This window comes from Mustela nigripes, chromosome 5 (genome assembly GCF_022355385.1).
Source record: "Mustela nigripes isolate SB6536 chromosome 5, MUSNIG.SB6536, whole genome shotgun sequence".
In the NCBI taxonomy this organism is placed as follows: Eukaryota; Metazoa; Chordata; class Mammalia; order Carnivora; family Mustelidae; genus Mustela; species Mustela nigripes.
The window spans coordinates 33,307,823-33,335,499 of record NC_081561.1 but is presented as its reverse complement, the minus strand read 5'-3'; the positions used below and the strand labels follow the sequence as shown (position 1 = coordinate 33,335,499).

General features: G+C 40.8%; 2 protein-coding genes across 4 annotated transcripts in view; one reads left to right on the top strand and one right to left on the bottom strand.

Moving 5' to 3' along the window:
• The window catches only part of MAPK14 (mitogen-activated protein kinase 14), a 78,427-nt gene extending 74,542 nt beyond the window's left edge, over positions 1 to 3,885 (bottom strand). For 2 of the 3 annotated variants that reach the window (XM_059400127.1, XM_059400128.1), the window contains exon 1: positions 3,339 to 3,885. In XM_059400127.1, the coding sequence (XP_059256110.1) occupies positions 3,339 to 3,454 (116 nt within the window). In that variant the 5' untranslated portion in view covers positions 3,455 to 3,885. The remainder of the gene's footprint in view (positions 1 to 3,338) is intronic. The other variant, XM_059400129.1, reaches the window with a different exon arrangement.
• Positions 3,886 to 3,938: 53 nt separating this feature from the next.
• The window catches only part of SLC26A8 (solute carrier family 26 member 8), a 75,044-nt gene continuing 51,305 nt past the window's right edge, over positions 3,939 to 27,677 (top strand). The window contains 3 exon segments of the mRNA XM_059401535.1: positions 3,939 to 4,084; positions 14,847 to 15,033; positions 20,753 to 20,892. Of these exon segments, the coding sequence (XP_059257518.1) occupies positions 4,054 to 4,084; positions 14,847 to 15,033; positions 20,753 to 20,892 (358 nt within the window). The 5' untranslated portion in view covers positions 3,939 to 4,053.

Below are 27,677 nucleotides of genomic sequence, written 5' to 3'. Positions count from 1 at the left end.
ATGCTTTATATACTGATGAAAAATATAAACTACACAGCAAAATGCCCAGAACATAGTAAGCAATCCATAAAATATAGTTATTATTCGCATTAGGCTATAAGATTGAGGAGGGAATGGATTCTCTCTGTCTTGCTCAGTGCTCTAGCTCAGGAAGCCTCGCCCGTTATCTAGTCGTACTCAATACTGTAGAATAAACAAATGACTAGGAGTTAAGAGTAATTCTCAACTCTCACCTCTTTTATGGCGACCAGGGCCCCACCTCCTCTAATCAACAGCAAGGGTCTGGAAAAACCATACCCAGAGGAAAGGCATTTAAGTTCCTGTTTGTATTTCCTTAAATTCACCGCAAAAAGTACCCCCCCTTCTGTCCCAAAACCAAAAAATCAATGCTTTGCAACAAAGTATTCTTAAACAATACTTTTGCTTCATTTCCCCTCACAGACAATGCACAAAGTTCCTTAAAACTGCAAGACTTATTTAGTTCCCTTTACTCCCTTAAAAAGGAAAAGCATATTTATAAAACCTTATCGATTCTCAATTTCTAGTCTGATTCCTCGATATTGGATTCATAGTTGGTTATCATACAGGATGCTATTTGCTTTTCTACCGTATACTTAGAACAAATTAAAATAATGAAAATAGGCTTAATATTAAAAAACTTAAGTTATACATCAAAGCATATCACACTTTGGAACAATCAAATTAGGAAACTGACACCTATTTCAGTGAGGTTGCATTCCTTAAAATGCTTTCAGAGATTCTTTTTTGGAACAGACTTCAGATCCAGTTCTACAAGTCACACAAGAAATTCGGTCATTACTTTATAGATACAACATCTATTTGACCTAAAACAGTATGACCAATCTGAATGCCTAATCTTTTTCACCAGACTTGAGTACAAGTTCTCTAAATTATTTGAATTCAGTTTGATTGCATTATTTCCTAAAATCAAATCTGTTCTCAAAGGATGATGGTAGTGAAAAATAACAGAGGCTCCAGAATGGATACTAAAAGAAATTTAAAGGGGGCGGGGGGGGGAACAAAAAACCAGTCTTCTGCAATACCCAAAAAGCTAATTGAAAGAACAACCTCAAATAATTCTGAATGAGATACCACTTAATTGTAAATCTGAATTCCAGTATTTCTAATCCAAAGTCAGTTACATTTGTTTATATTCAACTGTCACATAATATCAGATGTATTTTCCTCCATCATTATACCATAGGTTACAATTTAAATACCTTAACAGAATTACTACTAAAAAAAAGACACATAAGAAATTGAACAGTGGTTGTCTCTGAGGAAAGGAGTGACATGGTTGGAGAACAAGAAGGAAAGGATACCTTTCATTAAATATCGTTTTATGCCTTTTGAATTTTATACAATGTGAACACATGACCTATTTTTAAAAATCTGTTTGGCAAAATTACTTCCAAGTGTCAGATACTGCTGGCTTCTGTAAGCCAGAAAAGTACAGTACTAAAGAAATGTAAAGGTCATTTTAATGACACCTCACTGAAAATCTGAATCTTCAATTCCAGTGTAGAGTTATTCATACCAACAGCAGGAAAACCTTACAAGCATTTCAAGTTCACTAAACTCCCCAGAGTTGAGTTATTCTGCTGTATCATTTCATTAAAGTTTAAACATCATTGGAAACAAAAACCTGGTACTACAAAAATTAATGTCAACTGGAGAATGAAAAATAAAGGCAAAAAAGTAAGCTATCAAAGGAGCAATGATCTAAATAAATCTTTGAAAATTTGCAAATCAATCACACACATATATACACATCTATAGTAAAATATCGCAAATTCCCTTAAAATCTAAAATGCCGTATTATTAAAAAAATGGAGATGTCAAGCATGGAGCTATCAGCAACATTAACTCACACAGCTTGAACTAGAAGATGCAACATGATCTGTTTCCTGACACAATTGCATAATCTCAATTACCCAGAAGATTCTACCAAACAGGAAATTCATGATGTGACTGCAAGAAACACAGGAATTATAAAGATTAACACATCCAAAAGTCTGGAATTTGTTCCAAAACAAAAAAATAATTTTATAAAGCCCCTTTCAAATGATGCATGCACATGAATACATGAATTAGTCTCAAATCAGCAGCTCTCAAGTTACAGTAAATCTAAAATCGAGTGTGTAATACCTAAATTAGTGAAATATTTCAGATCCAGAAATTTTATGTTATCAATTTAATTTAAAACACCCAGTGTGATTTAAAGATGAGACGTGTCTCTTCCTTCCTTTGCTATAGACTACTCCTTCCTTTGCTATAGATCTTTACAAAAACCATCGTGTACCTCAGGCTACAAATGCAGATAAGTTCCCTGCAAACTCTCTCACGGACTTTAAAATATATATATATATATATATATATTCACAAGATGTACTGCAATTTAAAAATATTTACAATACACCCCAGCATTGTTAGTAACTTCTTGCTCTTGAGCGCGTCCAACGGATCTGAATCTCGCTTGCTCCAAAGGGGAAAATTGTTTTGCCAAACAATACTTAAATGAGCAGTGGTATGTGACTAATCAGTGAGGCCGCCAGCTTCTCAAGCTGCAGTGTTCTTGCAGGCACTACCACCCACCCCCACTCTGCAAAAAGGAAATACGCTTTCAACCGAATCGGAAACACACCACTCAAGCTGGCACTGTGCTGGCCGAGATAAAGTCGGTATTTTAGGTTCCACGGGTCGCTGATAATGCAAGTGCGAATTCAAAACGAATGCTTCTCAAAAGGAGATTTCGAAAGAGGTTTGCAAAAAAAAAAAAAAAAAAAAAAAAAAAAAAAAAACACCCGGACAGATCGCCCTTCGTCGTCGTCAGTTTTGTTCCGACAACCGCAGTCTCCCAGTCGAGCTTTGCCCTTCTGCTTCTCCCTGCAGCTCCCCGGGCTTGTCTGCTTTGAGGGCGGGCTTTGGCGCCCAAAGTAGACGCACCTCCGGAGAGGATCTTCCTGCTGGATGCTGGCAGGGAGACCCCCGAAGAGGCACCCCCGCCCCCGTGCCTGCCCCCGAAGCAGCAATCCCCACAAGAAGGGCTTGCGCAAGGTGCGAGCCGGGGACGAGCTCCAGCACCACAACCCACCGTGGACCTGCATCGTGCACACAGCTGACCGCCTACCTGGGGGTGCAGAGTGAGGGGTGCAAGGGGTACAAGGAGTGCAGGACAGGGGTCCAAGAGGCAGCGGTGCTCTCCCCCAAGGAAAATTCCTGCCGCTTGGTGCATCGCTGAGCTATGGGGGCAGGCCTGGCTCTGGGGTATTAAGGGCCACTCAGCCCACCGCAGACCCAAACCCGGTGACACTCACCACACGGAGCCATAGGCACCAGAGCCCACCGGGGAGAGATTCTGGTAACGCTCGGGCACCTCCCAGATTGTCTTGTTCAGCTCCTGCCGGTAGAACGTGGGCCTCTCCTGAGACATCTTCCAGCGGCGGCCGCGGGGCTAGGAGGTGGCCCTGAGGGGCCCCGCCTGCGCCCGCTCCCGCTCCCCGGCCCTCGTCGCCCGCCCGGCCCGGCGGGGACCTGGAGCTGGCAGTCGGCGCAGGTGCGGCAGACGCGACCCCGCCGACTCCCGCGCGCGCGGCCCCTGTCAGCCGCAGCTGCTGGACGCGCCTCAGCGACGGGAGCGAGCCCGGCTAAGGGCAAGGGCACGCTCCGGAGCCCAAGGCTGCGCCCACCACGCTCTCCCTGCACCCTCTCCCAGACCAGGCCGACTCCCGGCTGCGCCGCGGGACTACCGCTCCAGCTGCAGCGCCCGCTGAGGTTCCAGTGGTCGCCGTTCCAGAGCCAGCGAACAGGAGCCTCTTGCCGTACTCTCGCGAGAGCAGCTCCCGGGACTCTCCGCGAGCCGAGATTTTACCCAATATGGAACCTGCCCATGGGAGGGGGGTGACGACGGGAGAGGATGGGAGGAGCACTTCTCGCGAGAAAAGAGCAACAGCTGGACACCAGAGGCAAGAACTCTCAGGGACTTAAGGGCGCGAAGGCGGACCCGGGAAGGAAGGGATAACCTGGCAATGTATGCCGCGTGCGCCCCACCGTGGTCGGCGGGGTAAGTGCCTGGCTCCGTTGTGGAAAGCGACAGTGACTAATAGGGTGTCGGGAAAAGAGCCAAAAGATCTTTGAACTGCCTGTAGTCAACCAGCAGCTGAGCATCTGCTAAGCAGAACACCCAATTTCCAAGAAATATTTACATTAAAAAAAGGAGATTCTGGCCAGAAAGCCGTTGTATTCCATCTGCTCAAAGACATACGGCTTAATCTTCGGAATTGTGACGAACTCTATCCCAAAAGCAAATATTAGTTCTGCATTAAGGCTGAGGTTTTCCATCCAAACTCTCCTAGCGGTTCTTAAACTTTTATGTGCAGAAGAATCACTTTACATGTTTAAAAATGCAAAGTCTCAGGACCCACAGGGAGTCTAAGTGGATAGGTCCGTGACAGGCTCCAAGAATGCGCATTTTTACAAAATGCCCCAGGTAGTTCTGATTAAGGAAAGTCTCCGGTATCTCCCTTTGAAAGGGGTTTTGAAACATTACTCAGAGGGTTTGAAACTGATTTCTGCTCTGAAGCTTCCAGTGAAGACGATTTTAAGCATTTGATTCATGCCTTTCAGATTAAGAAGCAGCCGGGTGGCTCAGTGGGTTAAAGCCTCTGCCTTCGGCTCAGGTCATGATCCCAGGATCCTGGGATGGAGCCCCACATCGGGCTCCCTGTTCGACAGGGAGCCTGCTCCCCCCACCTTCTCTCTGCCTGCCTCTCTGCCTACTTGTGATCTCTATCTGTCAAATAAATAAAATCTTTAAAAAAAAAAAAGGGGGGGGGGGGAGCAAGGCAGAGAGTGGTCTTCTGGCAGTGTCACATCAGGCAAGTCGATTGACGTTTCTTAGACCTTCGTTCTAGTTCTGGGAAAAATAATTCCTGCAAAAATAATTCCTGCCTTACATTCCCACCTTATAGGGTTATTTATAAAGCTGAACAAAATAAGTGTGATTGGGCAAGATATTATAACCCCATACCTCCCCCCACTTTTAAGCTTGTCACTATCTCTCTTAGAAATAACTGGGTTAGGGGCGCCTGGGTGACTCAGTTGGTTGGACGACTGCCTTCAGCTCAGGTCATGATCCTGGAGTACCAGGATCGAGTCCGGCATCGGGCTCCCAGCTCCATGGGGAGTCTGCTTCTCCCTCTGACCTTCTCCTCGTTCATGCTCTCTCTCACTTTCTCTCTCTCAAATGTATTTTTAAAATCTTAAAAAAAAAAAAAAAAGAGAGAGAGAGAGAGAGAGAGAAAGAAAGAACGAACTCGGTCCGAGCCAGGACACTTCTCAGCACTTACTTAGAGAGCTTTGGTGTTACGCATCCCTTGGAGTGCTCCGATTTTGCCTATCTTGTCCCAGCATCTTGCACAGTGCCTGGAACATAACTGGTACACCATAAATATTTATTGGACTAATCATGAATAATGACCATGATCTCAGTTTAGGAGGTAGTGCAGGATCCTCAGTTCTCCTTGAGGAAAAACAAAAACCAGAATCATGGATGATTCATGGAAAGCTTTTCTTTGGGGGATTCAGTGTGGCTTAGCCTGGACTCTCTTGCCTATGAAGACACCCGGCTTGAAAATGTTCCAAAATGCAGGTTAGAGAGCTTTCCCATAAGTAATGAAGGTTGAAGGAGGAAGTAAGAGTAAGAAATATGACTGTGATATAGCAGGTAGGAGTGGGGAACCATGGTAATGAGTGCATTGATAGAAGGGAAGAAACTCAGCAGCAGGAATCCTAAGGAATTCATAAAATTATCCAAAAAATTGGGATAGTGAGGTGAGTGACTGAAAGGGCAAAGATGAAGTAAGCAGTACATTCAGTCACTCATTCAACAATTACGTACTGAATACCTACTGGGTACCAGGCACTTCTAATTAAAGTCGATTCAAAAACAGAGGCAGTTGCCGCTTACATGAGATTTACAATTTATTAACCTATTACTATATGCACATTGTTTATGCACTGATAATACAGCAGTTACAGATAAAAATCCCTGCCTTATGGGGGTGACAATCTACAAAAAGTAAGGACTAAGTAAAGTGAACACATTAGATACTAATACAGTAATTGAGCAGGTGTAAAACCGCTCTGGGCCAAGCAGGACTACAAGGCAGAGTTAGAGACAGTGACAGGGGCTGAATCAACTTCAGAAGGTTAAAGGGCGGGGCTCTAGAGGGGAGCGCAGCAAGAGACCTGGGCAGAAGAGCGTCCTTCAGTGGGAGGAGTCAGGGTTGTGGGCAGAGAGCTAAGGTTGGAAACCCGAATGACCTTCTAGCCTCCAGTTTCCTCCTTCGTCTTCTGACCTGACGTGGTCGTAGGGTGACTTAAGTGAATGACTCTAAGTGAAGTGCAGGGCACAAGGCCTGGTATCTAGATGCCCCCCAGCCAAGAGCAGTCAAACCCCAAAGCAAGTGGAGGCCTGGATGGCACAGGTGAAGGGGCTTCCCCAGCCCAGGTACCCCCCTCCCAACCCTCTTCTCCCGGCTCCCTACTGCAACTGCCCATTCTCCGGTACCCCGCCCGCCAGAACGCCCGCGAAGTCGGCCGCAACGGCTCGGGAACGGCCGGCGTCCGCGTCTACAGCGCCGCCAGCCGGGTCCGAGCAGCGTCCGACCCCAGCGCCAGCACTCGCGCCACGCTCGGGGAACCAAGTGGATCCGCGGCCCGGAGCTGTAAGGGGTCGAGCGCCGCAGGTTTGAGCCAGACGCGGGCGTCCGGGTGCGGGGCACCAGGTCCTCGTTACCCTTCTAAGTCCCCGGGCGGGGGCTGCGTCCGTCACTCGCCGGGTCGGCCCCCGTCACGGGCGTTCAGTCAATATTGGCGAAATGAAGGAATGATGGTGGTCCTCGAGAGCTTATCTCTCGGAGGCATCAGTTCTACTTGTGAAAGGCAAGGGCTAGAGGCAATGCGGGCGATTTGCAACGGAATCCTTGCAGACTCATCGGTCTGAGTTGTCTGCAGCCGGAAGCTCTCCCTACCACCTCACCGTCTGTGCCCAGGAGCGCCTTCTGCTTTCAGACCTCACTGCTCTGTTCATTTATTCCTTCGGACTGAGCCCCCACTCCCACCTGCTATGGCCCCTTTCCTTTAACTCTTGTTAATGAATCAGTGTCCCCGTTTGAAGCCTTCTCCAACATCCGCACCCCGACCATGAGTTTCTCTCCAACATACCCCATTGGTAATAGTCTCATCAAGTCGCATTTAAGGTAGTTGTTCAAGTGTCCGGTGGTCAGCTCCTTGAGGGCTGTCGGCTGATGATTCATCCCCAGCCACCGGACAGTGTGACTGAAGGATATTAAAAACGATGCACCTCGCTCGTGCCTTTGCTGTATTCCAAATACATTCCCTATAAAAATGAGGTAGTAATGGGCAAAGGGCTGTTGTGTTTGATGGAACTACAAATGCTTATTTGAAATTTCGGAAGTGAATTTTACCTTAGCATGATTATAGAGGATATAGGAAAGATGACGCTATGGGGCAAAAGATACTTGCAACTAAAGTAAGGTTCAGGATTTCATATCTATCAGGCCAATAGTCAGAAAATTGGGTCGCATTTAAATTTTTTATGCTTGGCTTTTTAAAATACTTTCAACACATCATGTAAATGAATCAATGGATGGCTGGTTAGACAGGAGTTGTATGGGGGATGCAGGGACTAGGTCAAAAGTCCCTGTTTTTAACAGTGCTCCCAAAGTTAGCACAGAAAGACTGACCAAGGAAAGATAATTGACTGCTTTTATAGTGGCCCCCAAACTTGACTGTGTATCCGAATCACCTGGAGCTTTTCTTAAACCAGCTGCTGGCCCATCCTCAGAGTTCTGATAATTTAATTAAGTCTTGCTAGGTAGGGCCTGAGAATTTGCAATTCTAACATGTCCCCAGATGATGCTGATGCTATTAGTGTGGGCCCTCAGTGTGGACTATATAGATTAAAATAATTTGTTAATTACAAAATAAAATAATAAAATAATTTTTGTTAATTACTAGGGAAGCATGATGCCCAGAATGACATTTGTAGAATCAGAAAATGAAATCTTAAAAACTCTGGACCTGTGGTCATCCCACCTAAATATTTTGTTTGATGTCAGGAAGCATCAGGGAATTGTTTTTCTTTTCCTTTTCCCTTTCCTTTTGTAAGAGAGAGTGCACAAGCAAGGGGTAGGTAGGGGCAGAGAGAGAATCTCTCCATGCCCAGCACATGGCAAACCAAGAGTTGGGAGACTTAACCGACTGTGTCAGCCAGGCCCCCCCGCCCCGAAATTGTTTCTTAAGTGGACACTTAACCTTCAGGATTATGGGTAGAGCTCAGCATGTTGTTGATCACACTTTGGACAGAGGTCCATCACACTGATGCCTTCAAGAGTCAGTAACAGAGATTCCTCCCCCACCTTGCACTGTGCCTCAGCCGACAGGTACATTATTCCATCAGTGTGGTTTGGTAACTTTTTTCTGAAGTGTGCAACCTGCTCCACATCAAACTACATCTGCCTCTTGTAAATAGGAGCTTCTTGTCATCATACTTTGTCACAAGTGTCCTGCTAGGACATGTAAATGAAGCACTAGGGTTTCTAGGAAATCCACAAAGACATAATGAAGCTGGACAAACTCCAGAGATGACACACTCCAGACAACAACAGCAAAAACCAATAAGGAAATCATGCGTTTTACCTCACTACCTTTCACCAGTCGTGTGACGAACCCTGAAAGAAAGCTTTCCTGCAGCCTCTGCTAGCTATCCCTCACTGTGGTCCCTCCCCCGAGTTATGACTTGATTCCTTTTGCCCTAAACTACAGTAATACTCATCATCTCCACTTGGACTTCTTGCCTCAGTCTCTCCTGTCCAACAGAACTTTCTGTGATGATGCAAATGTTTCATACTTGCACTGTTCAGTAGGGTATATCTGCCGCATATGGTTGTTGAGCACTTACAGTGTAGCTAATGCAACTGAGGGACTGATTTTTTCATTTTGGTTTATTTTAATTACATTTAAATAGCCACAGGTAGCCAGTGGCTACCATATTGAACAGTATACCTCTAGACCATACCACTGCCATCACTCATCCTCCCAAAAAACCTCCTTGTGCCTATGACTAGTCCTGCTCAAGCACTTTTTTCTTTCCATCATGGTTAAGTGTAGTCTTTGATCTCCATCCCCTCTTTCACCCATTTCCCCCACCCCTTCTCTAGTAACCATCCTCTTATTCTCTATAATTAAGAGTTTCCTTGATTGTCTGTCTGTCTGTCTGTCTCCCTTCCTTTGCTCATTTGTTTTGTAAAGTTCCTCATAAGAGAGAGATCATATGGTGTTTGTCTTTCTCTGACTTACTTCCCTTAGCATCATACTCTCTAGCTCCATCTATATTGTTGCAAATGGCAAGATTTCATTCTTTTTATGGCTGAATAATATTCCATTATATAATATATACCACATCTTCTTTACTCATTCATCTAGCAGTGGACACTTGAGCTGCTTCCATAGTTTGGCTATTGTAAATAATGCTGCAGTAAACATAGGGGTACATGTGTTTGGATTAGTGTTGTATTTTGGGGATAAATACCCGATAGTGCAATTACTAGATTGTAAAGTAGTTCTATTTTTCATTTTCTGAGAAACATCCATATTGTTTCCACAGCAGCTATACCAATTTGCATGCCCACCAACAGTGCAAGAAGGTTCCTTTTTATCCACATTCTTCCCAATACTTGTTTCTTGTGTTTTTAATTGTAGCCACTCTGACAGGTGTAAGGTGACAGGTATAAGGTTTGGTTTGCATTTCCCTGATGATGGGTGATGTGGAGCATCTTTTCATGTGTCTGTTGGTCATCTAGATGTTTTCTTTGGAAAGATGTCTGTTAAAGTTTTCTGCTTATTTTTAGTTGGATTAGTTATCAATAATAACTAATAATAATAATAAGTAACTAATAATTAATATTAGTTATTATTAGTTCTTAGTTTTAATTGGGTATTGAGTTGTATCTGTTCTTTATAGATTTTGGACACTAACCCTTTATTAGATATGTCATTGGCAAATACCTTCTCCCATTCTGTAAGTTGTCTTTTAGTTTTGTTGATTGTTTCCTTCACTGTCCAGAAATTTTTTATTTTTTTATTTTTATTTTTTAAAGATTTTATTTATTTATTTGACAGACAGAGATCACAAGTAGGCAGAGAGACAGGCAGAGAGAGAAGGGAAGCAACTCCCTGCTGAGCAAAGAGCCCGATGTGGGGCTTGATTCCAGGACCCCGGGATCATGACCTGAGCCGAAGGCAGAGGCTTTAACCCAATGAGCCACCCAGGCGCCCCCAGAAATTTTTTATTTTGATGGAGTCCAAATAATGTATTTTTTCTTGTATTTGCATTGCCTTAGGAGACATATCTAGAAAAAATGTTGCTATGGCCAATGTCAGAGAAATTACTGCCTGTGCTCTCTTCAAGGATTTTTATGGTTTTAAGTTTCACACTTGGGTTTTTATTGCATTTTGAGTTTATTTTTATGTATGGTGTAAGAAAGGGATCCAATTTCATTCTTTTGCATGTTGCTGTCCAGTTTTCCCAATACCATTTGTTGAAAAGACTGTCTTTTCCACACCGTGTATTCATTCCTCATTTGTCAAAGATTGATTGACCATATAATTGTGGGTTTATTTCTGGGCTTTCTATTCTATTCCATTTATCTATGTGTCTACTTTTATGCCAGTACCATATTGTTTTAATTACTGTTGCTTTGTAATATAACTTGAAGTTTGGAATTGTGATACCCCCAGTTTTGTTTTTCGTTTTTAAGATTGCTGTGGCTATGTGGGGTCTTTTGTGGTTCCATAGAAATTTAAGAATTGTTTGTCCTAATTCTGTGCAAAATGCTGTTTTAAACACTTTAAACAACTAAAAAGTCCAAGTTCAACCCAGATATTCAAGACCCTCCAGGAATAGGCCTCAACTGACTTTTTGGGGCTTGACACTGACTTCATGCAGATATATATATATATATATATATATATATATATATATATATATATATATTTTATATTTATATATATTTATATATATTTTAAGATTTGTTTCATATATTTTGGAGAGACTGTGTCTGTGAGCAGGGGAAGGGGCAGAGGGGGAGGGGCAGAGGGCGTAGGAGAGAAACTCAAGCAGACTTTCTGCTGAGCGCAGAACCAAAGACAGGGCTCCATCTCACAACTCTGAGGTCATAACCTAAGCTGAAATCGAGAGTCAGACACTCAACCCACTGAGCCACCCAGGCTCTCCTTTACTCAGATTATTAGATTACTTGCTTTATATTATCTTTGTAATTTTATCTTGTTCTCTTCCTTCAATACCTTATTCTCTTCTCTGCCCCCAGTTTAGACAGAACAGAGTTCATCTCTCCCCAATAAGGCCTGTCTCGTCCCCCTAGGTTGGAATTGTTAATCCCACTCTGTAGGAGATCACATGGTATTAGGATGTGGCATGATTTTAGAATCAGAAAGACAGGGTTCAGGTTCTGGCTCAGCTATTTAAGCCTTTTATGACTCTGAGAAACCACTAACCTCATCAGTAAAATGGGTATCATCATCATGAGGAAAAGAGGACCTCTCTTGAGATGATGTGTGAGAAGAACCTGGCATATGGCAGAGCAGCAATAAATGTAAATATCTCCTGTCTTTCCCACCTGTCAACTCTTAGAGCACTATATTTTGGAATTTTTAGTCTGCTGAACTATAGAGTCTTTGTCCTTTTTAATCCCTAACACCTAGCGCTCAACAAATGTTAGTGGAACACTAAATTAATTGAACACAGATGAAATAGCTCGTGAATTCTGAAGCAGAAACAAATGAAGGCCAAGAGTCCATATGGTAGAAATTTATAAAATTCTGAAAATAAAAGCAGATAGGCTTATCAAAGCTTAGTCTGGTAGATGGGAGCTGCCTCTCGAAATATAAATGATGTAGATTTGAAGACAACAGAATGATACCCTACTTTCTGTAAGTGAACTAGTGGGATGCAATACCTCCAAAGAGCATGGCAACAGAAAATATAAATACTTTCACTTGGAAAGAGAGTTAGAGAAATTCTTGGGGGATAAAGTATAATTTGTGATAGGATAGCATGAGGGTATTTCGTGGCTTCCACAACAAGGCTCTTGGTATAGAGGTCACACACTGATGGTCCACAGGCTAAATCTGGCCTGCAGAGAGGTTTTGTTAGATATGCTCTGTGTTTAAAAAAAAAAAAAAAAAAAAAGTATAAAGTAATTGACAACATTTCAAAGTTAGAAGACTTCAGATAAAAATCTGCACTTGCCACTCATCTTGAGAAAGATCAGACCTGGCCTGGCTGGGCCCCACTTGCCCCATGCAAGGAGCTGTTGCTGCCTTCATCAGTCTCCCACTGTTCCCTCTGTGCCTCAATGTCTATATGTTGCCTGCTTTATGCCAACCCTGCCTTGGTACCACTTTCAGAAGGAAAATGCTAGATTTGAAACGCTGGATCCAACCCAGGATGGCAGTTTTTATAATCTCAGTATAATTGGCAGGTTAATTAGGTTCTCTCAGTTGTCAGGAACAGCTCTCTTCCAGCAATGGAAGCTTATTTTAAGATTACACAGGAAAAGTAAGGATGACTGGATGAATAGTCCTATGGATGGGGGAAGAAAAGGAAAAATATTACCTGTTTTAATATACAGTTCTGTTTTTTCTGTGGAAAACACATATTACTAATTCTCTTGAGTGATACATTGTAAAATACCTCTTCCGTCCTCTTCTATATTCCCCAATCACATGCCCACTTTATTGAATTTGTGATCTTTAGTTCATAGGTGTTATACAACACACAAGTGCTTTGAGGGTAGAAATACAATCTATGTCTACAGCTCAGTTAGTTAATTTCTCAAAATGTATAAAGTAATTGACTTGGTTTTATCACCCATAAAATGAGCATAATAGCAGTATTAGGATGGTCATGGAAATTATGTGAAATAACTCATGAAAAAAATCAAGTGCAATGCTTGGTATATAGCAAGTGTTCTATAAATTTTGCTGCTGCTGCTAATGATACATGATCATTCTGAAGGAAAACAAAGCTGCTAGTACATTGAACTTGTTTTCAGCCTCACTTATAAAAGAATTACTTGGGTAATGTTGTGTGTTTACCCAGGTATCTTATATATCTATTGATAGATACATAGATATATATGCTTTTCCACATTTATGAGGAAGCAATTTGGTTTATGCTTTTTTTATTTTTCAAAAACATGATGAGGGACACCTGGGTGGCTCATTCAGTTAAGCCTCTGACTCTCGATTTCTGTTCAGGTCATGAGATCAAGCCCAGCATCAGGCTCATGATCAGTGAGGAGGCAGCTTGAGATTCCTTCTCCTTCTTCCTCTGTCCCTCCCCCTGCCCACACTCTCTTGCACGATCTCTCTCTAAAATAAATAAGTAAATAAATAAATAAATAAATAAAATCTTTTAAGAATAGACAAGAATGATTATACTTTCTCCCAGAAATAGACCTGTAGCCATCCTCAGTAACTGCTACTTATTTTCTTAAAAGAGCAGAATGATACAGATTTTTAAGACTTAATGTGACCCAGGGCACCTGGGTGGCTCATTCAGTTAAGCATCTGCCTATGACTCAGGTCATGATCCCGGGGTCCTGGAATCAAGCTCCATATCTGGGTTCCATGTTTAGCAGGGAGACTGCTTCTCCTTTTCCCTCTCCCTCTGCCACTCCTGCTGCTTGTGTTCTCTCTCTCTCTCTAGCTCTCTCTCTCTCAAATAAAAAAAAAAAATCTTTAAAATTCAATGGTCTTAGAGACCACGTGTTCCAACCATGTTATTTTATGCATGAAACCAAAGGAAAACTGACCCTCAGTTTCTGAGACACTTGCTCCTAATCATATAGCTAGTTAGAAAAACAGCCTGGGCTGGAACCCGAATCTCTTGATAGCCCATGCAATGTTTTTTCTGCTACACCATGGTGCCACTAGCTGGTACTTCCCAGCAATATTCTGGCACCTGGGGATATAGCTGTGAGCAAAGTCCTACCTCTTGGGCTTATATTTTAGTAAGGGAAACAGACAATGGACAAATATTGAATCAGGTCCTGACAAGCGCTATGAAGAAAAGGAAGGGATTAAGGGAAGAAGATACTGTATTGACCACTTCACCTTCAGTGTTTGTGGTAAAAATTGATGGTTCTACTGACTTTTACCTCATAATCATTTCCTCCACAACATAGCAATGTAATTGAACATAAAGAAAACTAGGTTTCCTAGCAAGACATTTGGGTTCTAGTCCTGACTCTAATTATTAAACAACCAAAGCTGTTGAAACTTTTAGGTCTCCCTGTTTGGAAAATGAGACTAATACACACCTTGCATTTTCTATAGGTGGCTTTGAGTATAAAATTATACACAGAAAGTTTTTATTAAGACATCATGTGTTGGGATGGCTGGGTGGCTCAGTCAGTTAGGTGTCTGCCTTTGGCTCAGGTCATGATCCCAGGGTCATGGGGTGGAGTCCTCTATCCAGCTCCTTGTTTAGCGGGGAGCCTGCTTCTCCCTCTGCCTCTACTGATCCCCCTGTTTGTGCGCGCGCTCTCTCTCTCTGATAAATCAATCAATCAATCAATCTTTAAAAAAAAAAAAGACAGCAAGTGTTATGCAAATACCAGATATCATTATATGGAAATTTTATTTCCATAAGAATGTGCCAAGAATCTAGATTTTTTAAAAACTGTTTTTTGTTTGATCTCTTCCCACTCAACCAGGAATGTTGCAACCAGAGAGGAACCCCCAGGGTTTTGGCTATAAATACAGGGAAAATTCTTTCACATATGACGTCAAGCGAGATGTGTACAATGAGGAGACCTTTCAACAGGAACACAGAAGGAAGAGTATTTCCTCTGGAAACTTGGACATCGACATCACCACGTTCAGACACCACGTCCAGTGCCGGTGGGTGTGGGGGGTCATTCAGCTGCCTCCAAGCTAGCAGCACCAAAACCCTACTTTACTCCTACAGTGCCTACTTCTGTCTTCCTCCTCTGAATTCCTATCTTCAGGACCCTTGGGCTGCTGTGTGATTTTTCTTCAGTTGGTTTGCTTATGGTTTGTCCTATAGCACCCTCTTGAATAAAAATTTCTTGGATATCCCTGACAGCATCTATGGATGATATTTAATAAATACATCATTTGATTAGCTGCTATTACCAGTCTCCTAAAAACAGCCACAGAAGCAGCGATGGTCAACTAAGTAGTGGTAGCAGAATGAGATCCTTCTAACCTCATATCCCACGAACCCTAGGCAGTACTTGCACAACTGTACAATGTAGAACTCACTGCCTCTGATAGTCACTGGGATTATGTGGGTCCTCCAGTTCAGGGGCCCTTAGCCTGTTTTTGTGCTATCAACCTTGCAGCAGGCTGGTAAAGCTAATAGACATCTTTGCAGGATAATTTTTTTTTTTTACTTAAAAAAATTGTGGTAAAATACATATAACAGAAAACCAGCCATTTTAACCAGTCTTAAATGTACAAATAAGCAACATTAATGACATTTCACGATGTTCTGCAACCACTGTTTTCAAAACTTTTTCGTCACCCCAAACAGAAACTTTGGACCTGTTAAGCAATAATTCCCCATTGTCCCCTCCTCCTCACCCCTGGTGACCTCTCCTCTCTGTTCTGTCCCTATGCCTCTTCTAGACAATTTATTTAAGTATAATCATGCAATTTTTGTCTTTCCTCTCTGGTTGATTTCACTTAGCATGATGTTTTCACACTTCAACTATGTTGTAGGGTGGATCAGTACTTCATTTCATTTTATGGCTGATGATATCCCATTGTACGTAAATATCGTATTTTGCATATCCATTCATCTGCTCGTGCACCCTTGGGTTGTTTTCACTTTTTGGCTATTGCGAATAATGCTGCCATGAATATTGGCATAGGAGTGTCTGTTGGAGAACCTGTCTTCAACTCTGTCAGGTATATAACTGAAAGTAGAATTGTTGGATCTTATGGTGACTCTCTGTTTAATTTTTTGCAGAACCACCAGACTTTTTCATACAAGCTATACTACTGTACATTCTCACTAGCAATGTACAAGTGTTTTTGCTCTTCAACTTGTGTTATTTTTCCCTTTTTTTTTTTTTAATTATAGCCATCCTGTCAGGCATGAAGTGATATCTCATTGTGGAGTTTGGTTTGGTTTGGGTTTTTTTGCATTTCCCTAAAACCTAAATATGTTGAGATCTCTTCATGTGCTTACTGGTTGTTATTATATCTTCTTTAAAGAAATGTCTCTTTACCTCTTTTAAAATTAGGTTGTCTTTTTATTGTTGAGTTGTAGTAGTTCTGTACATATCCTGGATACTAAACCCTTATCAGATATATGATTTGCAAATATTTTCTTCCATTCTGTGGACTTTCTTTTCTGTGGGTTGAATGGTGTCATTTGGTGCACCAGTTTATAATTTTCATGAGATCCAGTCCATCCATTTTTTTGTTTTGTTGCCTATGATTTTGGTGACATCTTTAAGAAACTATTGGGAAATCCAATATTATGAAGATTTTCTTCTATAAGTTTTATAGTGTTTAGCTCTTAAATTAAGATTCTTGATCCAGGGCGCCTGGGTGGCTCAGTGGTTAAACTGCTGCCTTCAGCTCAGGTCATGATCTCAGGGTCCTGGGATCGAGTCCCGCATCGGGCTCTCTGCTCAGCAGGGAGCCTGCTTCCTCCTCTCTCTCTCTCTGCCTGCCTCTCTGCCTACTTGTGATTTCTCTCTGTCAAATAAATAAATAAATCTTTAAAAAAAAAAAAAAGATTCTTGATCCATTTTGAGTTAATTTTGTATATAGTATAAAGTTAGGGTCTGACTTCATTCTTTCAATATGGAGATCCCATTTTCTCAGAACCATTCGTTGAAGAGACAGCTCTTGGGATACCTGGGTGGCTTAGTTGGTTAAGCCGCTGCCTTCGACTTAGGTCATGATCCCAGCTTCCTGGGATCGAGTCCCGCCTCGGGCTCCCTGGTCCGCAGGGAACTTGCTTCTCTCTCTCTCCCTCTGCCTGCCTCTTTGTCTGCTTGTGCACTCGCTTGTGCTCTCTCTCTCTCACTGTCAAATAAATAAATAGAATCTTTAAAAAAGAAGAAGAAGAGACAGTTCTTTCCCCATTGAATGGTCTTGGCCAGAATATTTTTTTAAAGCATAAAATACATAGGACTATAAAGTAAACCAGCTAGGTTGAAATATAGTTATCAAAATATTTTAAAATATCACAATAATGTTATTTAATAATATAGATCTAATAACTATCATAATTTCAAGGTAGTGATGAACATAAATGATATCTTAAGATCTCTGCAGCAATGTGAATGTAATATGAAAACATTGCAGTTTTTATTAGTGACAAAGGTTCTGCTGATACTACAGTGGCTTGTCAATATTCATAATTGATGGAAATGCTAAATTTCAGTTAGGAGGTAATGAAAATAAAGGTATAATTTTTTCTAAGTTCACATACCTACAAATTCTATCTATAGACCCTTGGGGGGGCATCCACCAACCTCAGGTGAGGGACCCTTTATAACCTACATCATTATATGAACCCTAAGTATTCAAGCTCTCTTCACTCACACTTGGGATTTATCAGTCTTTCTTATCCCTTGACCTTTTACTACGGTTGGCCTGTGTTGGGTGAGGAAGGCCTCCACACAGCCCTATTGTAGACCTTCCTTCTCTGAGGCATTCTCCCTTGTTCATATCCTGCCTTTTGTAAGTTGTGGTCTTGGAGACCCTCCCCAGTTCTACATCACTATTCTCATTTTCTCTACTCCAGATGGGTCAGAGGTCATGTGTCAAAGAGGGGATTTAGGGGCACATTGACTTTGTCTCTACAAAAGGAGAATCTTTTCCTGACTATTACTCCATCACAATAAGGTACTACCGAAGAAATTTCAGTCTAATTCCCCCCAACCTGCCCTATCCTTAGACACTTAAATCTGATCAGTTCTGCATCCCAGCTCCTTATTTCCGAAACATACAATTGTATCCACTTTTGGATTTTTAACATGAAAGGTTGCACAACTCTGTGGTTAAGAGCAAGGCTCAGAAGCCAGATTGCCTGGTTATGAATCCCAGTTCTTCTGCTTCCCAACTGTGTGACCTTAGGTAAGCTATCTAACCCACTTTGCCTCAGTTTCCTGATCTGTAAAAATGGGGATGATATTAGCATCTACTTGACTGTGATGCTAAATGCTCTTTGAATATTTGTATTTGTAAGGCACCTAGCAAATAAAAAACATGATTTTAGGTGGGGGTTTTTTAGTTTAAAAAAGTCTCTGAACTCTACATCTTCTTTTTCTTTTTTAAGATCTATTTATTTATTGAGAGAGAGAAAAAGAAAGCAAGTTGGGGAGAGTCAGAGGAGAGAATCTTCACACAGACTCTTCTCTGAGTGTGGAGTATGACACCGGACTCAATCTCATGACCCATGAGATCATGATCTGAGCTGAAACCAAGAGTCAGACACTCAACCAATTAAGCCACCCAGGTGCCACAACCACCTGTCACAAGCGCCTGTGTTTCTTTTCTACAGAAAACCTCATCTCTTTTCTCATCTTCTCCCTTTCCATTAGCAACTACAAATATTCCCTTTCTTGTCAAAATGTCCCCGGTCCTTTCACATAGATTCTTACATTCCTTACTTTTAAGATGTCCTGAGTAAAATCCAGATTTGTGTCAAAATGCTTATACTGTGGCCCCCTACCCCCAAACTCCCCCCCCCCACCACACACATACACACACACACACACACTGGCTTTAATTCCTATCCCTCTAGCTCCTTCCTTGATTTCTTTTCAGGTCTAGAGTCCCATCATTCCATGTCCACTGTATTATTTTTCCATGCTAAAGAGCTTTGATGACTCTGCCTAGGGTGGCTTGTCTTCTGCCCAGTGGTACATGGGAGAGACGGGATCAGATGAAGGAAAAAATTGTCCCCATGACATGCTCTGCTCTCCCCTTTGGGGGCCATAATTGGAGAAAGCACCCTAGGTATCCTTGCCTACCATCCAAGGACTCTCATAAAAACAGCAATATGATGTTCCTTCTAAGCCAGTGATTTTTTCCTGGCTCCCAAACAGAATTTAATAGCTGTCAATGTAAAATATGGTGGTAATAGAGTGGAGAGAACACTGAAGTAAGAATCAGAAGTCCTGGTTTGTAGCCCCAGCTATGTCCACACTACTGTGACCTTGGAAAAATCACTTACACTTATTTGGCCTCAGTTACCTTAGGGGGAGTAATGGTCATAGTTGTGAGTCAAAACATGTGAAATTCTTTATGAGCACACATTTTAGCTTTGCATACACAAAAGTTCTAATTGTTATTATAGTCAAATCCCAGTTATCCAACTATAGCTCATATATAAAAAATCTTCATACTTTTGGCTTTCAGCCCATACTAAGATGTAACTAGCAAAAAGCAATTTAAAGCCATATTAGTTTTACTGGTTGATTGATTAACCAATTGACTAACAATGATTCTGCTATTTTAGATTTAGATTTAGAGGTTAATGTAGGTTTTCTCAATCTCAGCATCAGTAACATTTTGGACCAGAAAATCATTTCTGGGAGCACCTGGGTGGCTCAGTGGGTTAAGCCTCTGTACTTCGGCTCAGGTCATGATCTCAGGGTCCTGGGATTGAGCCCTGCATTGAGTTCTCTGCTCAGTGGGGAGCCTGTTTCTCTCTCTCTCTTTGCCGGCCTCTCTGACTACTTGTAATCTCTGTCTGTCAAAAAAATAAATAAAATCTTAAAAAAAAAAAAGAAAAGAAAAATGTTTCTGACGTGGGGGCTGTCCTATGCACTACAAGATGTGTAGCAAAGATACAGATACCTCTACCCACCAGATACCAATAGCACCCTCTCCCTCAGTTGTGACAACCAAAAATGTCTCTAGACTTTGCCAAATGTCTCTTGGATAACAAAATTCGTTCTGATTGATGTCCACTAGGTTAAAGGATAATAAAACTTTATTTTTATTGCCTTTCCTTTATATGGCCAGCTCCTACCTTTTCTATAAATTTCTACATACTACAGATCAAAGCGGCATAGAGTTAATATTCAGTAAAGAAAATTGGTATATGGGAATGATGCGGACATCTTAATGGACCCTGCCTCCCACCAGTATCACATCTCAAAACACTGTCCTTATCAAGAGAAAACAGTAAAGTCCATTTTCCTACTGGAAAATTTGTGGGTTTCATTCTTTCCAAACATCCTGTTTCGTATGCTAGATGATAAGGCATATATATATATATATATATATATATATATATATATATATGGCATTTGGTTCTCAATCAGAGGTGATTTTTGTCCCCCACAGAACACTTGGCAATGTTTAGAGACACTTTGGGGTGTCACAACTGGGAGAGGGGGTGCTATTGGCATCTGGTAGGTAAAGGCCAGGGATGTTGCTAGCCATCCTACAGGACGCAGGACACATCTACCACAACAAAGAATTATCTAGTCCACTGTGTCAGAATGTCAATAGAGCTGACAAGAAATGCTGCTATATGGGAATAGTTATGCACTGGAACTTTTCTTGGCTATGTGGGCTTTTTCTTTGGAAAATCTTATCAAGTCTCTGTTCTTCTTTCTCACAGCTGCTCATGGCACAAGTTCCTAAGATGCATAATAACAATCTTTCCTTTCCTGGAGTGGGTGTGTTTGTATCGGTTCAAGGATTGGCTTCTTGGAGACTTACTTGCTGGTATAACTGTTGGCCTCGTGCAAGTTCCCCAAGGTAAGGAAGATTCAAAGCCTCTTCACCCACAACCGGTCAGACCTGGTCTGCTCACCCAGAGTAAACAATTAGTAAACAATTACCTGTGTTAGATGAATGGAAAGAAGTAGGTGAATTCCATTCACATTACTACCATCTGTTCCCTTACCTGCCAGATTTCTAACTTCCAGGGTGGGTTCCAAAACATTAAGTTAGTTTTAGGGCACTTGGGTGGTTAAGCATCCGACTCTTGGTTTCAGCTCCAGTCATGACCTCAGGGCTGTGGGACGGAGCCTTCTGTCTGGCATCACACTCAGCAGGGAATCAGCTTGAGATTCTCTCGCTCTCCCTCTGCCCTTACCCCCACTCCCAGCGCATATGCACACTCTCTCAAATAAAATAAATCTTTAAGAAAAAAGATAAACTCAGTTAGTTTAGATAGAATGATAGAGTATTTGCAATGCTCATTCAATGTTGTTTTGGGTTTTTTTGCTTTGTTTTGTTTTTGCTTAATTAGTCATTTCATACTCACACAACTACAGTAGACCTCACTTGGCATTGGTTTTCCTTAGGAAGGTAAAGCATAGGAAACACAGCATGCTAGCATCTCTTCAGTAAGTTACATACAAAGCAATCCAGGCACCACTCTTTGGTCTTCCGAGTGGCAGTTCAGATAGAAGACAGCAAGATCACACAGACAGAGGTGCAGGAGTCATCATGGGCTTCAGAAGCCTCAGTTCCTGAATAGGAACTAACATCTCTCATAATTCTCATAACTTGCTTCCAGGGTTCCACAAACACCATGGCCAGTTACAAGAGTTATTGCACTGAGAAGCTCAAAGCTAATGATTCCCACTGTATATTTATCCTTCATTCACAGATCAGCTTGGTCCAGATAGAGTAGACTAAGCAGGCTCATTTTTACCATAACCAGTATTGGCTGGTAACACAGCTGACATCCCACCATTACTGGATTTCCGAAGAAACAACTAGAAAGTTAATCCAATATCAAATTTATTTGCAGAGAGAGAGAAAAGATTTTATTAATCCTTTACTCACAGTAGTTTGCAACTACTACATAGTATTTAAATTAATACTACATAGTATTTATGTATTTATTTATTTATTTTAAGATTTTATTTATTTCACAGACAGAGATCACAAGTAGGCAAAGAGGCAGGCAGAGAGAGAGAAGCAGGCTCCCCACTGAGCAGAAAGCTTGATGCAGGGCTCAATCCCAGGACCCTGAGATCATGACCTGAGCCAAAGGCAGAGGCTTTAACCCATTGAGCTACCCAGGCTCCCCTACTACATAGTACTTAAATGCTATTCCTTTATTCTCCTGGGGCCCGTCAGAAAGGTTTGAAACCTCTGATTGTACGGCTTGTACGAAGCATGAAAGAGGCCAAGCAAAGGGGCGAGAGGTAGCTAACAACCAACTCCAGGACAAGGCTGTTAGTTGGAGAAAGGGGATCCCCCCCCTTTTTTTTTAAGATTTTATTAATTTATTTGAGAGAGGGAGAGTGCATCAGAGGGGAGAGGGTCAGAGGGAGAAGCAGACTTCTTGCTGAACAGGGAGCCCAATGTGGGACTCGATCCTGGGACTCCAGGATAATGACCTGAGCCAAAGGCAGTTGCTTAACCAACTGAGCCACCCAGGTGTCCCAGGGATCCCCTTTTAAATAGTCAATTAACTATCCTGCAGGAAAATTGACTTTTCTTCCCCCTTTTGATGTTCAATTCTATAAATTTAAACACATGCATGGATTTATATAACCACCAACACAACAAAGATACAGAACATTTCTATCAGCCCTGAAACACTCTTATGCCATTCCTTTTAGTCCCATCCACCCCTGGCAAAAACTGATCTGTTCTCTGTCACCACAGTTACGCCTTTTTGAGAATATCATCTAAATGGACTCAGGGAGTATGTAACTCTTGAAGCCTGGTTTCTTCAATTCAGCACGTTGTCTTTGAAATTAATGGAAATTGTGATGTGCATCAATAGCTTGTTCCTTTTCATTCCTGAGTAAATTGTCCATTGCATGGACATACCACAGCTAGTTTATCCATTCATTTGTTGGGAGACATTTCATGGCTAGTTTTTGGTTGTCAAAAATAAAGTTGTTATGAACATTCATGTACACGTTTTCCAGAAAACATAGTTTTCATTTCTCTAAGGTAAATACCCTGGAGTGTTATCATTGGTCATATGGTAGCTATGTGTATAACATCCTAAGAAACTGCAAAATTGTTTTCCAGAGGGGCTGTACCTACCATTGTTTATCCCTACCAGCAATGTACAAGAGTTCTAGTTCCTCCATACCCTTCACTTGATGATGTCTGTATTTTTTAAATTAAACTTCCTATTTTTAGATAATTACAGATTCACAAGGGATGCCGGGTGGTGCATTTGGTTGAGTGTCTGTCTGTTTTGGCTTAGGTCATGATCTCAGGGTTGTGAGATTGAGCCCCATGTGAGCTCCATGCTTGGTGTGGAGTCTACCTGAGATTTTCGCTCTTCCTCTCTGCCTGTCTTCTCTTCTTCCAACTTGTGCTCAATCTCTCTCTCTCTCAAATAAATAAATCTTTTTAAAAATTATAGATTCACATACATTTGTAAGAGACTACAGAGACATTCCTTGTATCCTTTTCCTACTTTCCCCAGTGGTAACATCTTACAAAACTACAGTTCAGTTTCACAACCAGGATATTAACATTGATATAGTCAAGATACAGAACATTTCTACCACAAGGATCCCTCCTGTTGCCCTTTTATAGTTACCCCCACTTGACCCTTGCCCCCAACCCCTCCTTAACCCTGGCAACCACTAGTCTTCTTCATGTCTAGAATGTTATCCTTTCAAGAAAGTTATATGAAGAGCCATACAGTTGAAATTCTTTGAGATTGCCTTTGTTTCACTCTTCTTAATTCCTACAGATTCATCTAGGTTTTTGTATGTATCAGTAGTTTTTTCCTTTTTGTTACTAAGTAAAATTCCATGGTATGGATGTGCCATAGTTTATTTAAACATTCATCCTTAAAGTGTATATGGATTGTTTCTGGGTTTTGGCTATTATAAATATAGCTGTTTTAAACATTTGTGCACAGGTTAATGAACATAGTCTTCATTTCTGTGGAATAAGTGATCAGGAGCACAATTGTTGCATCTTTAGATTTTTAAGAAACTGCCAGCTTTTCTCTAGGATGGTTGTATCATTTTATATTCCCACCAGCATGAGTGGTCTATGAGTGATCTAGCTGCTCTGTATCCTCACTAGGATTTGGTGTTGTCACAACTTTTTTTGTGGGGGGGGGGTCCATTCTAATAGGGGTGTCTGAGACCTCATTGTGGTTTGTTTGCATTTCCCTAATGCCTTGTGATGTTTAAGATTTTTCCCTATGCTAATTCTCCACTTGTATGTGTGTATATGTATATGTATATACATATATATACTTTTTTTTAAAGATTTATTTATTTATTTGACAGAGACACAGTGAGAGAGGGAACACAAGCACAGGGAGTGGGAGAGGGAGAAGCAGTCTTCCCATTGAGCAGGGAGTCTGATGGCGGGACTCTATCCTAGGACCCTGGGATCATGACTGAGCCCAAGGCAGACTTAATGACTGAGCCCTCCTGGGGCCCCTCCCACCTTTATATTTAAATGAGATGGCTCTTCCTGTCTTTTGCTCATGTTCTAACTCAGATTATTTGCATTTTCACTATTGAGTTTCAAGAGTTATTTATATATTCTAGATATTAGGCCTTTGTCTTTTATGTTTTGTAAATTTTTTCTCCCAATCTGTAGCCTGTCTTTTTGTCCTTCCAACAGAGTATTTACAGGGCAAAATTCTTATTTGATGAAAGCTAGTTTTTATTATCTTTTATTGCAACCATTCTAAGAGGTGTATAGTGATGTCTCCTTATAGGTTTAATTTGTATTTCCCTAATGGCTAATGAGGTTGAACATCTTTTCATGTTAATTTTTGCTATCCTCATATCCTTTTTTAAAAGATTTGTATTTATTTATTATTTTAGAGAAAGAGAGAGAACATGAGCTGGAAGGGAACAGGGGAAAGGAGAGAGAATCTCAAGCAGACTCCACACTGGGCATAGAGCCCCACATGGGGTCAATCTCACAACCCTGAAATCACAATCTGGGACAAAACCAAGAGTCAGACACTCAACCAACTGCACCATCCAGGCACCCCTATCCTCATAACCTCTTTAGTGAAGTGCCTGTTCAACTCTTTTGCCCATTTTTTTAAGTTGGAAAAAACCCTTTTGTTTTCTTACTGTTAATTTTTGAGACTTCTTTATATATTCTGGATACAAATCCTTTGTCAATATGTAGTGTGGAAATACTTTCTCTCAGTCTGTAGCTTATCTTTTCATTCTCTGATCATGTGTTTAACAGAACAAAAGGTTTTAGTTTTGATGAAGTCCAACTTATCCATTTTTTTCCTTTTGTGGATCATGCTTTTCCTATCATATATAAGAACCTTTTACCTAACTCCCAGGTCACAAAGATCTTCTTTGATGTTTTCTCTTAAAAGTCTTATACCTTTATGTTTTATGTTTAGATCTATGATCTATTTTGAGTTAATCTTTACATAAAGTGTGAAGTTTAGGTCAAGGTTTATTTTTTGTTACATATTCAACATCATTTTTAAAGAAGGCTATTGTTCATTGAATTCTTTTTGCACTTTTGTCAAAGATCAAACAACCATATTTTTGTGGGTCTATTTCTGGACTCTATTCTGTTCTATTGATCTACTTGTCTTTCCCTTTACCTATATCATGTTTTGATTATTGTATCTTTATAATGAGTCTAAAAATTGGGTAGTGTGATCCCTCTAATTTTGTTGTTTTCCAAAATTCTTTTAGCTAAAAATGTATATAAATTTTAGCATCATGTTCTTTATATCTACCAAAAAAATCCTTTTTAAAAAGATTTTATTTATTTATTAACAGAGAGAGAGATCACAAGAAGCCAGGCAGAGAGAAAGGGGGAAGCAGGCTCCCTGCTGAGCTGAGAGCCTGATTCAGGGCCAGGACTCTGAGTCGATGACCTGGGCTGAAGGCTGAGGCTTAACCCACTGAGCCACCCAGGTGCCCCCACCAAAAAAAAAAAAAAAAAATCCTATTGTGATATTGATGGCTGTTGCATTAAGCCCACAGATCACTTTGGGGATAACTGATACCTTTATTATGTTGAGTTTCCAATCCATGATCATAGTAAATCTCTTCATTTATTTTGGTCTTCTTTGATTTCCTTCATTAGCATTTGTAGTTTTCAGCATACAGATCTTACTCATGTTCTGTTAGAATTATATCTAAGCATTTCATTTGGAGGAGTTATTGTTTGTAGTAATTAAAAATAGTTTTGTTCTCCAGTTGTTCATTGTTTACATATAGAAATACAATTGATTTTTGTGTTAATCTTGTATCCTGCAACTCATTTACTAACCCTAATAATCTTTTTTCCTTGGGGTTTACTACATTGATAATCATGTCACCTATAAATAAGGACAGTTGTATTTCTTTTTAATCTGAATGGCCTTTATGACTTTTTCTTGCTTATTGTGCTAGCTAAGATTTCCAGTACTATGCTGAAAAAGAGTGGCTCTCTGAGAATAGACATTTTTGCCATGTTCCTGATCTTAGGAGGGAAAGCATTCAATCTTTCACCATTAAGTATGATATTAACTGTAGGATTTTTGTAGATGCCCTTTATTAGGTGAAGGAAATTTCCATCTATTCTAGCTTGCTGAGAATTTTTATCTTGAATGGATGGTGTATTTTCTCAAATGCTTTTTCTGCATTATTGATATGAGCATGTGATTTTTCTCTTTAGATTATTAATATGATAGATTACATTAATTGATTTTTAAATATTGAACCAGCCTTGCATCCCTAATATAAAGGAGTACCTTGTAAAATTTTCATATGGCAGCTATAAACCAAAATGTTCCATTTGTATGGGTACATTCACATCCAGAAAAGTAACAGAAAGTCTCTAGAGGGCTACAATGGAAGACCTGAACTCTTGAGCCTGCTGCTTTACCTGCAAGTCCTCTACTGACTCCCACTTATCAAAGGTCCTGCATTTATGGTGAAAATTGAGGCCATCCCATTGTTAAAGTGCCAAATTATCAGTGTAATTTCATACCAAAGGGAGAATAGATATATAAGTTTACCTAGCATCCAGCATAGTATCTAACACATAGTGGGTACACAAGATCTTTCATGAATAATAATAATTATATAACTACATGAATGAATGAATCTGAGAAACTCTTGCTAATTAAGAGATTGTGTATTATTTTAAGTAGTGTGAATAATGAAGTAATTCGTTGTATAAATAATTCAAAAGTTTTATTTATACTTAAATAGGTAGCATCTGACAACTTAATAATTTCCTTCAAATGAAACAAAAATACTACATGGCGAAGAACTTATTTAAGAAGTTCTAGATGTTGGTGCACCTGGGTGGCTCAGTGGGTTAAAGCCTCTGCCTTCGGCTCAGGTCATGATCCCAGGGTCCTGGGATTGAGCCCCATATCAGGCTCTCTGCTCAGCGGGGAGCCTGCTTCCCTCTCTTTCTCTGCCTGCCTCTCTGCCTACTTGTGATCTCTGTCTGTCAAATAAAAAATAAAATCTTTTTTTAAAAAAATTTAAAAATTAAAAATAATAAAAAGTTCTAGATCTTCCTTACAGTACAATTCCAATTTATAAACATAAAAGAAGGTAGAAAATAACCATTAGGGAAACACCACACTAGTAATTTTCATGGATAAA